At 39.2% G+C, this 17,773-nt stretch overlaps 1 protein-coding gene across 2 annotated transcripts in view; it reads right to left on the reverse strand.

Moving 5' to 3' along the window:
• Nucleotides 1–17,184, reverse strand: part of DCAF1 (DDB1 and CUL4 associated factor 1) — a 75,496-nt gene extending 58,312 nt beyond the window's left edge. For both annotated transcript variants that reach the window (XM_034658387.1, XM_011224666.3), the window contains exons 1-4: nt 17,028–17,184; nt 7,893–8,010; nt 2,801–2,877; nt 356–429 (exon numbers count right to left, since the gene is read on the reverse strand). In XM_034658387.1, coding sequence (XP_034514278.1) covers nt 356–429; nt 2,801–2,877; nt 7,893–8,002 — 261 coding nt within the window. In that variant the 5' untranslated portion in view covers nt 8,003–8,010; nt 17,028–17,184. The remainder of the gene's footprint in view (nt 1–355; nt 430–2,800; nt 2,878–7,892; nt 8,011–17,027) is intronic.
• Nucleotides 17,185–17,773: the final 589 nt, after the last annotated feature.

The raw sequence follows: 17,773 nt of genomic DNA on the forward strand, positions 1-17,773 counted from the left end.
AATCATGCCTCATGTATCACTCTTAGTTTTCTATTCGGAAACCCAAGAAAATGTCTATATTTCCAAACTTAAAATCATCTTGCCCAGGGATAAGCACAGATGCCTTGTGAGTCCTTGCCAATATTCAACTGAACAAAGTACACACCAAAAAGAAAACACGTTGGCTACAACCAGGATTTTAGTAAGAAAGAAATCCAGGATGCTTATCTTGTTGAACCAATACCAAACAAACAAAATCTACCCACTCTATTCCCAATTCTGTCAAGACCTTAGGAGAAAACAAACTATTTATAAACAATAAAGGTATAGCATCTGCTGATGATAATCTCTGGAGAGAAGAAAGAAGCAAACCTACTGCATTCATGAAATCATCATTCTTGAAGAGTATTCTCAGCAAGTGGCCCAGCATACACTCTGGATCAGCTCGACCTACCAAAAAGAAGAGGGGAGGAACAAACAAGGAATAAGTAAGTCATCCCAGTCAAGTAAGTTAAACCTCTGGAAAGGCACCTGGGTTGTTACAAGTACTATTAAAATGCCACAAAAATTGGGGCGCCTGAGTGGCTCAGTCGGTTGGGTGTCTGCCTTCAGCTCAGGTTCTGATCTCAGGGTCCTGGGATCGAGCCCCACATCAGGCTCCCTGCTCAGCAGGGAGTCTGCTTCTCCCTTTCCTTCGGCCTGCCTCCCCAACTTGTGCTGTCTCTGAAATAAATAAAAATCTTTAAAAAAAATGCCACAAAAATAAACAGAAACAAAGAAAAGATTCTTTTGATGAATTTGATGTCATAAGAAACATGCTCTAAAATTAAAAGTGACAATATAAAAACTTGAGACACTGCTCTCTTAACTTTCCCATCTCCCAGCACATTGCCTACACAGCAATGCTAAATTAAATAAATGTGCACTAGACCCACACCAGCGTTACTGACAGTACACAAGGTCTAAAAAAGAATCATAAAGGAGACTTAAGAGAAAGAAAAACCCGATTTCCCAGCCCGATTAAGGTAGGAAGCAAAACTTCTTTTGATGGGTGGTCTGGAGGAGATAAGACTCCAAGTCCAATCTCCCTTTCAACTATAATACCAACAATAACAGGATCTTCAAACCTGTGATGATACCCAAGGTTGTGGGGGTAGGGCTCAGGAGGGGAATCCCACTAAGCAATCAAGAACTCTAAAGATACAGTAACCTTGGCCATCTTAACTTTCCAAGTTCCTGGGGAAAGGCCAGGAACCTAGGATCTACTCAATACACAGCCTAAAGGTAAAAGAATTACTTAATGATTGGGAGAATTGTTGGTTTTTAAAACAGATACCATCTATTTTAATTTTCCTTTAAGATCATTAGAGTGGCAAATTTAGTCAAAGGATACAATTTAAGATGAAGAAAAGATGTGAGCTACTGATTCAAAGTTTCTACCAAGCTGTAATTAGTATTCCAAAGTAAATCACAAAAAGAAAAGTTACAGAATGGTATCATAAAAACTAGATGAGCACCTCAGATTATCTAACTTCTTCTGTTTATAAATGATGAAACTGACACTCTCATTTTTATTAATAGAAATAATGCCTAATGACAAATATTGCTTAACATAAAAGGCAGGGACGAAAGAACAGTCTAAATTTTCTACTGAGAAAAAGTGTATCATTCTGCCTCTCCCTTCTTCATTACCATTTCATCCCTTCCAAGGCCTTTCCAAGGTCACTAAACATGATCATCTCTCTTTTAATTCTTTTCATAACCCCATACATCAACTTAATTTCTTGTTTCACATTCACATTCGTACTTCTTCATGCTGACTGCTTTACTGAAGAATTAAATAAGTGAATAATACTCTAAAATCACAAGTGGGGATGTCTCAGAAGAGCAACAGGTATCACAGGACACTGTCATAACAGGACATTCAATCTGAAATGCCTAGCTTACTTGAGAACAAAAGTCTAAGAGATAAAAATTAAACCTGTACCATTCAGGTGGGTATACAATGTTCTTATTTTTATAAGTCCCACTCATTCTCATATCTCTCCACATACAATATCTCTTTTTTCCACAAAGGACTGCTTCGGACCCTATACAGAGAAAGTTTATATGCAGCATGGACCCCTATATGATTTAAGCTTTGTCCACTGGTACTCCACCTTAGAGAAAACATAAAATGGCCAAGTATCAAGTGTCATATAGCTCTGTATCATACCAAATTCCTTGCCAGCACAGACTGGATTGTCATGGTTCTAATTAACCCAAAATAAAGCCAAATTAACATGAAATGCCATACTTTAGCTGCTGAAATACTAAAGCAGACATCAAAAAACCTGTTTATTATTCAAGGTTCCAAGTATCAATTTCTAACTAAAAACAAGGCACTGAATGCATTTTCAACTACATTTCCTCATTAGTAAAAGGATAATTATCCCTTTTTCTCTTTCAAAGAATCCAAGTTCATAACTGTTTCGAACTATTGTTTGAAAGATGAAGGCACAAAGGATAATCTCTTTGGGGTTAAAAGTCAGAAAAGGAGAACTTTTTCCCTTTTTAAGTAACATACCAATGGTGTCAGTAAGGTATACCTACATAATTTAGTTCCTTGAAGTTATCTTCTATTTGATATGTAAATATTACAAATATTTCAATTTTTCCAGAAATTTGTTTTTCCTCACTACCCCCACCTTGAGCAATATTTTAACAATTAGACATCTTACAACTTAGCAAGAAAGATGTTATTTCAACTGTAAATTTTCCTATGAAGCAATTTTCTTTTGGAAGAAAATTAGAGCCAGGCTTAAGAGAACACAGGTCTCACCAGGATGTCGGTCATCAAATGGGTCTGGATCTCCCTTACGATATTCTTCAGTTTCTTTTTCAATCAATTCAGACATCCTAGTACAAAGGGAAGACAAGGTCAACTCTAGACAAGCATACAAAAAAATGTACCACCACCTACAATAGTCAATTCAACAATCAAGGTGTAAAATAAAAGCAAAAAGTTAGAAAAGAGATATTTTCCTGATGAACCTAGAGATCTAAACAACCATCTCATGAAACGATTTCCACTCCCAAACACATTCTTCTCTTCACTTTCCTGTCTCAAAAAATAGCACTACCATCCCCTCAGGAGCCTAGGAATCATCATTAAAACCTTTTCTCCTCATTCCCCACAACAATAATTCCTGTTAGCTCTACCTACAAAGTATTTCCTGACTTTGATCATTTCTTTCATTCTTTTTTTTTTTTTTAAAGATTTTATTTATTTGACAGAGACAGCCAGCGAGAGGGGGAACACAAGCAAGGGGAGTGGGAGAGGAAGAAGCCAGGCTCATAGCAGAGGAGCCTGATGTGGGTCGATCCCACAACGCCGGGATCACGCCCTGAGCCGAAGGCAGACGCTTAACCGCTGTGCCACGCAGGCGCCCCCATTTCTTTCATTCTTGACCATTCTTATCCTTGCCCAGAACTGCATCAGCTGCCTAAACTACTTGCAACAGCCTTTTCCCCAACTTCTTGCTTCAGTGCTTGACATAAAATTCATTCTCCAACTTCCAGTGATTTACCACAATAACTTCAATTATATCCAAGTACTACCATGGCTTACACTAACCCAGCTTCTGTCTGCATCTCTGACTTCTACTCTCCATTCTCCCTTCATTAAGCTTCAGTCATATTCTCTGCTCTTCAGAGTCCAAGTTCATAACTGTTTCAGGACATAAGTACTATCACTTCAGCCTGTAACATTCTTCCCCCCACCTAAGCTCACATCCCTACCCCAAGCAACCAATTATCTGCTTTCTCCCACCAAAGATTAGTTTTGTTTGTTTTAGAATGTCATACAAATGGAATGATATATACTCTTTTCACTCTTCATAACTGGCTTCTTTAGTTCAGCATATTTTGAGTGATCCATGTTGTTTGTTGCATGTATCAAGTCTTTTTTTTATTCATGGTTTTTGAAACAAGAAAAATCACATTTTGAATACCTTAAGCAAGAATGACATTTTAACTTATTATAATGACAATTAAATACAAGGCTATCATACTTTCCAATATCTACCATGCTCTGTCCTGACTCAAACTCTCTTATATGTTTTATGTCCACAAAACCATACCACCCATGGTGGCTCAGTGGGTTAAGCATCTGTCTTTGGCTCATGTCATGATCTCAGGGTCCTAGGAGGGAGCCCCACATCGGGCTCTCTGCTCAGCAGGAGTCTGCTTCTCCCTCTCACTCTCCATCTGTGCTCTTCCTCTCTCAAGAAAATAAATAAAATCTTTTAAAAAATAAGAAACAAAATGATACTTCCTAGTCTTAAAAGCTAAGCTACAAAAGCTCTTACCTACTCTGGCATATTTTTCCCCATTAAGGATCAAAAATATTTAGACTTTTCCACCTTTCCCTTTATATACTGAAAATTTACTTTGCCACAAAGGGCTACCACACAAAATATGTTTAGAATTACACATTATAAGATCTACTAATATCTAAGCAATGTAACACAGTGGAAGTTAATGGATGCCGAAGCCAGCTGGCCAAATCATACTTCTTCCACTCTGTCTGACTCTGGTCGAGTTACTTAACCTTTCTATGCCTCATCTGTAAAATAAGGGTAATAGTCCCTATCTTATAGAGTTTCCTTGAGGTTTAAGGTAATATATGCTCTCTGCTTAAAACAAAGCCTGACATGTGAGAGATAGTTAAGTGTTGTTACAATGAAAACAGAATCAAAAACAAATAGAAAAACAATTTAAGGTAGATTTGACTGGGACAGGACAGGAAGGAGCCTTCTGGAGGCAGAACTCAAGTTCTTTAACTTGATGTTGGTCATAGTTTTGCAAGTAAAGAATCCATCAAGCGGAGTACTGTATAGTATATATGCCAATATAAAAAAACAAACCATAGAACCTGGGTAATGCTCACACAGCTTGGCCCAATGCCAGTTCCTTTTCACAGAATCAAGTCAAAGGCTTGATTATAATAAATAAAATAATGATACAAATAATAAATAAAAACTCAAAGCTATAAGAAGCCACACACATTTTTCTTAGGAAAACTGCCAAAAAATCATCAAGGTTGTGGCCAAAGAATAGGTAAGCCTGAAATTCATTGCTTTTCATGGGATATACCAAAACACCTATAACCGCAGCCAGTAGAGGTGGGGGGTAAGGGAGAGACCATAGACATGTGAAAATGTTAGGAAATATTCAGTGAACTAACACACCCACAATCTGGATGATGGGAATTGCCCCTTTCTAAAATAAACTATACTTTTAATTCATATTACTGTCTCTTAACACTTCCTATCTAACCTTGAAGATCTTTTAAAGATCCTGCTCCATGTAACTTTATTTTCCACTCCTACCTTATATTCACTCTCCACTCTGGTAAGACCCATTTCCTCACTGCCACAAAATCATGTCCCAGTTCCTTCTCCCCTCGATGCTTTTCTCTGCCACATATTTCATTTTTCCTAGAAAACCCTGACTCTCTGCTTTTCATCAAGCTATATTCTACTATCTTTCAAGTCCCTGTTCCAAAAAACCTTTACCACATCCTGTAGCGGAAAGCCCACTGGAGTTAGAAATTAAAAGTCAAAATTCCAAGCTTCGCTTTTCACTATCTGGCTATGTTGTTTTTTGTAAGTAGCTCCAAGGATGGCTGTTGTTTAACAATGTAGCTCTCAGTGATACTTTTAGTGACAACTGAGGAAATTAAGTTCAGGGAAGTATTTGACAGTTCCCACACACAAAAGGTCCTCAAATATTTGCTGAGTGAATAAAAGAAACTGACTCATTCAAGCTCTTCCCATTCTCATAACCCATGCGATACTTAGGAATCATACTGCCCAGTTCAGCTCCTCACTATATACTAATTTGTACTATTCTGCATTGTTTCAAATCTGTTAGTTGCCTCCCAGACAGTTATCTCCTTGAAGACAGAGCCCCTCTATTTTAGGCTTTAAACTACTGAATATCATAGCACAGTGACAAAGCTGAGGGTCAAATATGATTATGGATGTGAAACGATCTTGAAAATAAAACATTATTTTTAGTATATGTACTCAATAAATATTTTTTCCAATTAAGTGAATCTACCACTAACGTTATCATCCCCATTTACGACTTTCTCCTCTCACAGTTACACCAACAATCCACATTCTAACTGCACAATATTTAGATTCTTTAAATTCACTGTGGCTGCATTTCAAGTATCTTGTAGTTCTTAATCTCCAATGCTTCTACAAATTAAAATCCACTTTCACCAGTCAGCAATAATCCTGTTCCTAAAAAAAACTACTTTTTACATGTTCCCCATGTATCAAGAGCAACAAAACATTTATCTCCACTTAAACTTTCATAAGCTCATAGTTCTCTTTATTCCTATAGAATACATCATTGCACAAACAAAAGGCTTTTTTCTCTGCTATATCAAAGATTAAATGTTAAAGGTCCCCATGTTCCAGTGATTTCCTCCCTAGAAAAACCATGGGCATCCCTCTCCAGCCTTTATTTTTCACTCTCCTGTTTCACACGTCATTCAGTAAAATTATGTCCCACACAGTTACTATGTACCAGGCATGCACAAGTCACTGTCTGAGGAGACACCAATAAAAAGGTGTAGTACCTGTCTTTAAAAAACTTATAACTAAAAAAAAAACCCTTACAATTTAGTGAAGTAACACATGCAAAAAAAAAAAAATTATAAAACAATGTGGTTAAAAGTTAAAATGGGGGGATTATAATTATACCACATTTTATATATCCATTTGTGTGTATATACACACATACACACACACACACACACACACACACACACACACGAATGACTGGAGTATTAAAAAAGAAAAAAAAGGAGTGCGCCCAAACCTACCTGGGGATGTCAAAATCAGAAAGTTTTACAGACATGATTCTCAAACTGCTTCTTGAAAGGATGAGAGTTTGCTAGGCAGACAGACATACGAAGGAAAGGCATTTCAGGCCAAAGAAACAGCAAGTGTAAAGGCACATAGACATTAAAGAATATGATACTATTTCTTACTGAAGGAGACTAACACTATGAAGCAGAAAAAGGGGGTAGAAGCCAAATCATAAATGGCTTCATAGGCTACTCTAAAAAGTTTACATTTTATTCTGTAGTAAAAATAGAGCCAGAGAAGAAGTATGATCAAAGGTATGACAATCAGATTTGTGTATAAGGAAGAGGACTCTTTCACCAAGGAGGAGGATGTATTAGAAGAAGGTAAACTGGAGATGCAGGGAAAATCCACACTGCCTAAGAGGCCAGTCAAAACATGATCAATATCCAATGAAGGAAGTGGTAAGGGGGAATGGGGAAGAAGAGAGAGCAGAAATCCTCAGAGCATGGAGACTAAACTGTGTTAGTATAAGACACTATACACCAAAGCAGAAAGTACAAAAGCACAAACTGTGAATAAGAAAGGAGGCAGGATGAAGATGATAAGCTCTATTGCAGATATGGTATGTTGAGATGTCTACAAGTAGCCAGGTAAAGATGTGTACACTGAGCAGCTGAGAAAAGGGTCTGAAATTTTTAAAAAGAGGGACCTGACGTAGAAATAGTGATCTGAAAGTTAACCTAGGAATAATGTTTTAAATCATGGACAGGAATGAAACTATCTAGGTAGACTATTTAGAGTGAAGAGAAAAAAGAACCACCAACAAAACCCTAAGGATGAAACACAGACAAGAGCTTATGAAGGAGAATAAGGACCAACAGCCTGAGAAGAAAAGTAAGAAATTTATCAAGAAGTAGTGAAATAAAGACTAGTTCTGAAAGAAAAAATGGATTTAGAATTCACAGTCAAGATGAAAATGTTCCCATACTATCCTTCAATTTTTCCTTTTTTTCAAACAAATTTCTAAAAATACATAATTGTTCATACCTGGTAAGGATAGGTACCATGTCCTGCCCACTGCCATGCTCCTTTTCCCACTGCTCCAGCAGGGTAGTGAGCTCAGCTTTGGAGTCCACATGCACCGCTACTGTAGTCATGGCTTGGCCTAAGGAATCAAAAATATATATAAATAACACATGAACACAGGCAAATAAACCTGACATACTTCCTACAAAAAGTGAGAAGGGGGGAGAAAAGGGATGAGCAAGCAACAAAAACTTAACTCCCAGACCCTTCAGATAATTTTATTTGTGGTACAATGGGAAACCCAGCATTGGGAACCAGGATATTCTTCAAGTCCTTTCACCCCCCGCCCAACCTGGGTTTGCTCAACTGGCACATGAAACAAGGAACTGAATCAAAATTGTGATTCTCACCCTTTCTAGGATCAGGAACCCCTCTAAGAAACGGACAAAAAGCTAGGGTCCCTTTCTCTCCTCAAAAATGCATACACCTGGGGCACCTGGGTGGCTCAGTGGGTTAAGTGTCTGACTCCTGGTTTCAGTTCAGGTCATGATCTCCCCGGTCATGGGATCAAGCCCCACACTGGGCTCAGCAAGGAGTCGGCTTCAGATTCTCTCTCCCTCTCCTTCCCCCTCTGCCCACCCCCTAAAAATAAATAAAATCTTTTTTAAAGATTTTAAAGCATACGCCTACATACCACCCACACACACACACACACACACACACACACACACACACACACATCCCTACTCTAGATCTGAGGTCCAAAACTTTGAAACTACATTTTTTTAATAGAAAATGTAGCAAAAATCACTCCCCAAAATATTTTGCGCTTCTAAGTGTTCAGGGGAAAGTTCCATGAAAGATAAATAATATGTCCCTGTCAATTCTTTTTTTTTTTAAAGAATTTATTTATTTATTTGAGAGAGAGAGCAACCACGAGACAGCACAAGCAGGGGGAGCGGCACAGGGAAAGGGAGAAGCAGGATTCCCCACTAAGCAGGGACCCTGATGCGGGGCTCCATCCCAGGACCCGGGGATCATGACCTGAGACTGAGCCGGAGGCAGACATTTAACCGACTGAGCCACCCAGGTGCCCCTGTCCCTGTCAATTCTTAACAAAAGGCCAAGAATTAAGTGGATATCATTACCAACATGAAAGTTTGGAGGGAGCATTATAATTATAAGCCCATTTGTCCTTCAGGCTTCCTAACCTCTCTCACAGCTGATTTCCTAGAAGGAGCATGAGAAGCTGGAGATAGAGAAGTTGCTGGGTTGAGTGGTCAGCCCAGGGATACAGGAGGACAGGGAGCGGAGACAAGCTTTGCAGGAGCCGCATTAGAAAGCCACACGAGCAAGAGAGGTTTATTTACAAGGGGATCCAAAAGGGATAAACAAGACACAAATGTTTAGATGGTTTACACATCAACTTCTTTGCCAAAGTAGTCTAAGGATCAAAATGTCAGACCTTCCATGCAAAATCTGTATTTTCACAGAAATAGCAACAATTCCATAAAAACAGTCTAACACTAGAAAGAGATAACTGGCTGATCTAGGATTATTACTGACTCTTCTAAAGATATCTACCATAAGACCAAAAGAAATACTTGTGAAATATGCCACCAACTCTAAAATGCACACATTTGTGTTTTAATAAAGTAGAGGCAATTCTAATAGTGAATAGTGATTCATGTCACCAAAGGAGAATAAACATTTCAAAAAAAAATTTTTTTTTTAATTTAAAGCCTTCTTTTTTACAGAAGAATCCACAATTTCAGTCTTTCTAGCCAGTCACAAAAAGGAAATGCTGCAGGTGTGACTAACACGGACCTCTGACTTTAACTTAAAAACCCAGGCTGTATTTTTGACCGCATTCGACTAACCATGCATTTTTTAAAATAACATTATTCGGAATAATTTTAGATTTACAAAAAAGTTGCAAAGAAATTAGAGAGAATTCACATATACCCCTTACCCAGTTCAGTTTCCCCTAATGCCACCTTATTATTTTACAGGGAAATAATGTCAAAATTAAGAAACCCAACATTGGTATATTATCATTAACTAAACTCAACTTGATTCAAATTACACCAATTTTTCCATTCACGTCCTTTCTCTGTTCCAAGATCTCACCCAGGATACTACACTGCATTTAGGTGTCATGTCTCCCTCATGTACTCTGATCTATGACAGTTTTTGAGCTGTTCCTTGTTTTTCATGACCTTGACAATCTTGAGGAATACTGGGGGAAAGAGTGAGAGCATTTTATAATAAAGATTTAGAAACTGTGCAAAGCAGTTAACAGCAAAATTGAGCTCTTAAGACACATCCTAAAAGTGTAAGAGACAGATGGCTTTACTGGTGAACTCTAATAAAATGTATAAAGAAAATTAACACCAATCCTCAAATTCTTCCACAAATAGAAGAGGAAGGACATTTCCTTATCTATTCCATGAAGCCTGCATTACCCTGATGCCTAAGCCAAATAAAGGCACAAGAAAACTACAAACATCCTTTATCAATACAGATGCAAAAATCTCAACGAAATACTAGCAAGCTGAATACAGCAGCACATTATTAACAGAAGTATATATCATGACCAAGTGGGATTTATCCTAGAAATGCAAAGGTGGTTTGATATATAAAAGTCAACTAATGTAATATATTAACAGGATAAAGGAAAAAAACACAGGTTCATCTGATTTAGAAAAAGCATCTGATAAAATCCATTACTCTTTTGGTGGGGGGACACTCAAACTGGGAACAGAAGAGAACTTACTCAACATGGTAGAGGGCATTAAAAAAAAAAAACCCACAGCTAACATTATACTCAATGGTGAGACTGAAAGCTTTCTCCCTAAAATCACACAAAAAAAGACAAGGATGCCTGCTTTCACACTTACATTAAACATCGTACTGGAGTTCAAGCCAGAGAAATTAGGCAAGAAAATGAAAGAAAAGGCATCCAAGTTGGAAAAGAAGAAGTAAAATTATCCTTATTCACAGGTGACATGATTCTACACAAAGAGAACCTGCAAAAAACTGTTAGTGCTAATTAACAAATTTTAGCAAAGTTACACAGCACAGATCAACACACAGAAATCAGGTATACTGCTATATGCTAGCAATGAACAATCCAAATATGAAATTAAGAAAACAATTTCATTGGGGCACCTGGCTGGCTCAGTCAGAAGAGCATGCAACTCTTGATCTCAGGGTTGTGAGTTCGAGCCCCACACTGAGTGTAGGATTACTTAAAAAAAAAAATTAAAATTAACTTAAAAAAAAGAAAACAATATCATTTATAATAGCACCAAAAATAATAGAATATTAAGGAATAATTTTAACCCCAAAAAACACAATACTTACATACTGAAACTTACAATACACTGCTGGGATAAATTAGAGAAGAATTAAATAAATAAATAGAAAGACATCCTACATGTTCATGGATTAGAAGACTTAATATTGTTAAGATGGCAATACTCTCTAAAGTGGTCAATAGTCAATGCAATCCCTATCAAAATCTTAATAACCTTTTTGCAAAAATGGAAACACTGAAAACCAAAACTATCTTAAAAAAGCAAAGTTGAAGAATTCACATTTCTGATTTCAAAACTTAGTACAAAGCTACAGTGATCAAAACACTATGGTATTGGCATTAGGAAAGACACATACGCCAGTGCAAAAGAACTGAGAGTCCAGAAATAAAATATCACATTTATAGCCGACTAATTTTCAGTAAGTGTGCCAGACCATTCAATAGGGAAAGAATTTACTGAAAGACCAATAGACCGTTAGTAGAAAGACTAATGGTATTTTAACAAATTGTGCTGAGAAAACTGGATATCCACATGCAAAAGAATAAAGTTGAATCCTTGACTCATGCCACATAAAAAAAAATTAGTTCAAAATGGGTCAAAGACCTACATGTAGAAGCTTAAACTATAAAATTCTTAGAGGCAAACATAGGGGTAAATCTTCATGACCCTGAAAATGGCAAGGGATTTTTACCTGTGACACCAAAATCATAAGCAACAAAACAACAAACAAACTGGACTTCAATCTTTAAAACTTTTGCGCAACAGGGGCGCCTGGGTGGCACAGCGGTTGGGCGTCTGCCTTCGGCTCAGGGCGTGATCCCAGCATTATGGGATCGAAGCCCCACGTCAGGCTCCTCTGCTGTGAGCCTGCTTCTTCCTCTCCCACTCCCCCTGCTTGTGTTCCCTCTCTCGCTGGCTGTCTCTATCTCTGTCAAATAAATAAATAAAANAAAAAAAAAAAAAAAAACTTTTGCGCAACAAATGACATCATCAAGAAAATGAAAAGACAGGGGCGCCTGGGTGGCACAGCGGTTAAGCGTCTGCCTTCGGCTCAGGGCGTGATCCCGGTGTTATGGGATCGAGCCCCATGTCAGGCTCCTCCGCTGGGAGCCTGCTTCTTTCTCCCACTCCCCCTGCTTGTGTTCCCTCTCTCACTGGCTGTCTCTCTCTCTGTCAAATAAATAAAATCATTAAAAAAAAAAAAAAAAAGAAAATGAAAAGAAAACCATGAAATGGGAGAAAATATTTGCAAATCATATATCTGATAAGGAACAGGATATATAAAGGACTCCTACAATTCAATAACCAAAAAAACAAACAAACAAACAAACCTGATTTTAAAATGGGTTGTAAGGCACCTGGGTGGCTCAGTCGGTTAAGCATCTGCCTTTGGCCCAGGTCATGATCCCAGGGTCCTGGGATCGAGTCCTGCATCAGGCTCCCTACTCAAAGGAGAGTCTGCTTCTCCTTCTGCCTCTCCCCCAGCTCGTGCTCACTTGTTAATTAATTACTTAAGTAATTAAAATGGGCAGAGATCCTGAATGGGCACTTCTCCAAAGATACACAAATGGCTAACAAGTACATGAAAATATGCTCAACATCATAAGCCACCAGAGAAATGAAAATCAAAACCACAGTAAGATCCACAGACACCTACTAAAATGACTACAACCAAAAAATCAGAAAATAACAAGCATTAGTAGGAATTGAAGAAACTGGAATGCACACTGCTGGTGGGAATGTAAAACGGCACAACAACTATGGAAATCAGTTTGGCCCCTCCTCAAAAGTTTTTTAAAAAAGTTAAATATAGAATTACCATATGACCCAGCAATTCCACACCAAGGTATATACCCAAAAGAATTGAAAACAGATATTCAAAGAAATATTTGTACAGAAATGCTCAAAGTAGCATATTCGCAATAACCAAAAGGTGGAAACAATAGCCAAAAGATGTTCATCAAGGGATGAATGGATAAACAAAACATAGTTACATTCATACAATACACTATTATTCAGCCACAGAAAGAAATGAAGTACTGATACATGTTAGAGCTACTAATGAAAACTGAAAATATTCCAAGCGAAAGAAGCCAGGCACAAAAGGTTATATGTTGCAGGATTCTATTTATGTTAAACATCCAGAATAGGTAAATCCATCAGAAAGCTGCCTACAAGTTGCCAGGGGCTTGGGGAAGGGGGAAATACGGAATGATGGAAACTAGGTGATGAAAATGTCTTGGAACTAAAAGAAGTAATGGTTGCACAACATCATTCATCTACTAAATGCCACTGGACACTTTAAAATGGTTAGTGGTCAATTTATGGTATGTGAATTTTACCACAATTTTTTTAAAGTGGAAAAAATGGGGCACCTAAGTGGCTCAGTCAGCTAAGCCTCCAACTCTTGATTTCAGCTCAGGTCTTGATCTCACGGTTGTGAGTCCAAGCCCCACACTGGGCTCCATGTGCAGTGTGGAGACTACTTAAAAAAATAATAATAATAAAAAGAAAAATAAAAAAATAAAGGGGTGCCTGAGTGGCTCAGTCAGACCTGATCCCAGGTCCTGGGATGGAGCCCCACATCAGGTTCCCTTCTCAGTGGGGAGCCTGATTCTCCCTCTCCCTCTGCCGCTCCCCCTGCTTGTGCTTACTCTCTTTCTCTGTCGAATAAATAAAATCTTTAAAAAAATAAAAATTAAAAAATAAAGTGGAAAAAGAAGATCAAGAAGGAATGCCTCTTGTATAACTTAAGTGATCAAATAGTACAGCACATACAGCCAAAGTTTAAGGAAAATACTATGTTTAATAAAGGTCAATTCAAGAGCGTTAAAATAATAAAATTTTAGAGTTCAATTTAGAAACATTCTTTTGGCACCATTTTCAAAACGTACAATTATACTTAAGAATAATTTTAAATATATTTTTATATTTATATATAATTATAAATAATTATAAACATTTGGGAATGATCACTTGCCCAGGAAAAATATAAACTCAGACTAAAATAATATCAATGATAATTCATTTAATTATCAGTGAAAGACGATTCATATAAAATGTTAAAGGTGCAGTCATCTTGTGCATAGAACAGTGAAAGTACATTACTCAATTCACCATGTTTTAAAGTGAGCTCTTTAAGTGGTACACAGAACTTATGGCCTATCCAATAATGACACAACAATTGCCAATTACTGAATATTAATATGGGACAGATATTTGGTTAATTTCTTATGTTATTCTGAATTTTCACAACCACCCTGCCCTTTTTTACAGATGATAGAATGGGGTGAGCAAAGTCCCAAAGACCAATCAATTGGTACTTGGTAGAAAAGGGTTTCAAGCATTCATATCCCAACTCTGCGAATATACCTGTGAGATTTTGGTCAAGTTATTTTAACTTCTCAATTGCCTTATCTGTAAAATGGAAATGGTTGCTGAGAGAGTAATATGGTAATACTGTCCATGCAATTAAATAATATAGAGCCCTACAAAAAATATGTGGAACGTCTTTATCCTAAAGGTTGCCTGCCAATATTTAGGGGGTGATGTGTCTGCAACTAATTTCCAAATGATTACACAAAATAAGAGATATACACACCTATAGAGAAAACATAACAAAATATCAATAATCATCAAATCTCGAGGGATAAATAAGTGTTCATTTCACTATTCTTTCAAACGTTTGAAAAGTTCCATAATTATGAGTTGAAAAGATTAAGACACATTTCCTTTCCTAATTTGAACCAATTCTCAAATATATGCCAAATGAGAAAATCAAAGTGTGTGTGTGCACATGCATGCACCTGCCCCTTGAATAAAATACCTCTGGAAGAACACATAAGCAACAGATAATACCTATTACTTTCGTGCAGGTAACAGACTTTCTGAGGGGTAATGGTAGAATAAAGATTTTTCAGGATAGGTTATTAACCCAGCTCTATCATTTTTTCGTTATTTTGTAAACTTTTGTAACTGTTTAAAATCTAAAATCTGGGGCGCCTGGGTGGCACAGCGGATAAGCGTCTGCCTTCGGCTCAGGGCGTGATCCCGGCGTTACGGGATCGAGCCCCACATCAGGCTCCTCTGCTATGAGCCTGCTTCTTCCTCTCCCACTCCCCCTGCTTGTGTTCCCTCTCTCGCTGGCTGTCTCTATCTCTGTCAAATAAATAAATAAAATCTTTAAAAAAAATAAAAAATAAAAATAAATAAATAAATAAATAAAACCTAAAATCTGTCCTCCCCAAATACACAATACTTAACGGCCTATTCGGCAGAAACTACACCAAAGCCTAAAATTAAGTCCATGTTAAGGACAGATCTCATAAGCTTAAAATGACAAAACAAATGTCTGAAAGCATTCTTCCTTATTTAAAAAAAAAGGGGGGGGTGAGAAATCCAAGTTTGGAGCTTCAAGTAAAATTTATCCCATAATTAATATGACATATAAAATCACACATAACAATTTATAAGCGTCCATGACAATGTCAAAGTAATAATAATAAGGAAACTGATATAAACCCAATTTCATTCACTTCAAACTATCTTGTGGTTCATTCTACCAGATTCCTCCCCTATTATATTTAATAACTGTACAATAGGTAGAACAGTAAAACATTGTGCTCAACTACTCAAGAGATTTTGAGCATAAAATGACTTCCTTTATATTCTCCTCTTTCTGTATGTATTATCTCCCTAACCTCCAAAATATACCACTCAAAAATAGATAATACTGCTATATACAAAAATCTTGACAGCATCAAGCAAAAAAATACCAAATCAATTCCTAAAGAGTCTACATATACAAGCTTAAATAAACCTCAAAGGTAAACTCCAAGGCACTGGAAAAAGAAAATTACAGGTCGACAGTGCCAATGAACCCCTCACTCTGTACATTAACAAAGCATGTAGAACAGGAAGATGATGCTAATAATTAAACCTGTATACTAATTAAAAGGCTTCGCTGAAAAGGCAAAGAAAAACTGAGGACAACGTGACGTATACAAAGGCGATTCATTTGGGACTCAAAAAGAACCATTACAAACTCCAAAATTATTCATCAAAAAATGCGAAACCCAAGCTCTAACTCTTGGGTAAGAGGAAGTGAGACGGAAACCGTCTAGGAAGAGAAGAGTTAAGCAAATGCCTGTCACCCCAGCTGAAAACGACTATAACCCCCGGAAACAGACTCCCGGGAAGCTTCGCGGGCACTCCGACGTTTGGTTCCACGCTGCAAGACCCACACACCTCTCTCTCTACCCCTCCCCTCCACCATGGGGGTGGGAGGAGTGCCCGGAAAGCTCCGCCCCCCTCGCCCGGTCAGAAAGCCGGACGGGTGCAAAGGGAGGTGGCACGAGGCCGAGGGAGGGGAGAGCCCGCCCAGGTGACTGGAGCTGGAGGCGGAGACACAGCCCGGGAAGGGGGCCGCCGTACGGCAGGGAAGATGGAGCCCCCCAGCCCGTACGGAACAGAAAATGGAAAGACTGGAAGGAAAAAGGTTGACGAGGGGAATGAGAGGCACCCCTCCTCCAGGCAGGGGCAAGCACACCCCTGCCCCCCAATCCGGGCGGAAGAGTTACTCTGGGGAAGCTTCTTTCGCGGACTGGGAGAAGAACGTGGAGGCCCCGCCCCCGAGCCAAAAATTTGGAGGAGGAAAAGTCCTGTCAGGCCCCGGACCCAGCCTCCCCGCCGTCCCGGCCCGCCCCCTCCCCGCCGGCGGCCCAGGCAGGTGCCGCCCCTCCCCCAGTCCGGCGCCCACTCTCCCTCCCGCCCCGCCACTCGCCCTGTCTCCTCTCGGCCTTCCCAGAGAGCCGTCTCCCTCCTTTCCCCCACTTACCTTCCCGGGCGGCTCCGCCGCTCCCCCCTGACCCCGCCAGCGGCCACAGTTCACACACACCGCCTCAGGTCCCGCACTCACTCTCCCTCACTCACACACAGCGCGACCGCAGATCCAGAGCGGCCCACATATTATGCGTCACTCGCGCGCTACGTGCCCCGCGCGCGCGAGCGCGCGCGCACGCCGACTTGGCGCGAGGCTCGCTGGCAGGGGGCGGGAGGAGAGCTCGAAGAGCCCCGGGGCCGCCTGGGAAATGAAGTTCCTCTTGTAGGGGCGGTGCCTACCAGTCTTGATTGGTGCTGGAGTACTTACTCCCCGCGCATTGACTTCTGGTCTTTATAGTTCTTCCTCATAGACGCGAACTGCTGTGTACTCATTGGCGGCTTCGCAAGGCGGAAGCGAATAGAGAAGGATCCGATCCACCCAAGCCAGCGCTGCAACCAACCACCTGACACCTTCTCAGTACCTTATTCTGCCTCGTGTGACAGGGGTGAGCCTCTGTTCTATTCTGTCATTGGCTCCATTATACCTAAAGTATACCAGTATTTAGGAAAATATTTCCCACAACCATATCAGAAATCACAGCACTCATGAAACAGAAGACACTGGTTTTTCTTTGTCTTCATGTTCAAGACCTAACCTGAAGGATCAATAAATATTTATCCTAGGTCTCATGTGAGGCAGAGGAAAGGGAAAAAATTAAAAGAGCATAGATTAAGGCAGGGCTGACTTCAGAGGTCATCTCA

This window comes from Ailuropoda melanoleuca, chromosome 4 (genome assembly GCF_002007445.2).
Source record: "Ailuropoda melanoleuca isolate Jingjing chromosome 4, ASM200744v2, whole genome shotgun sequence".
Taxonomy (NCBI): Eukaryota; Metazoa; Chordata; class Mammalia; order Carnivora; family Ursidae; genus Ailuropoda; species Ailuropoda melanoleuca.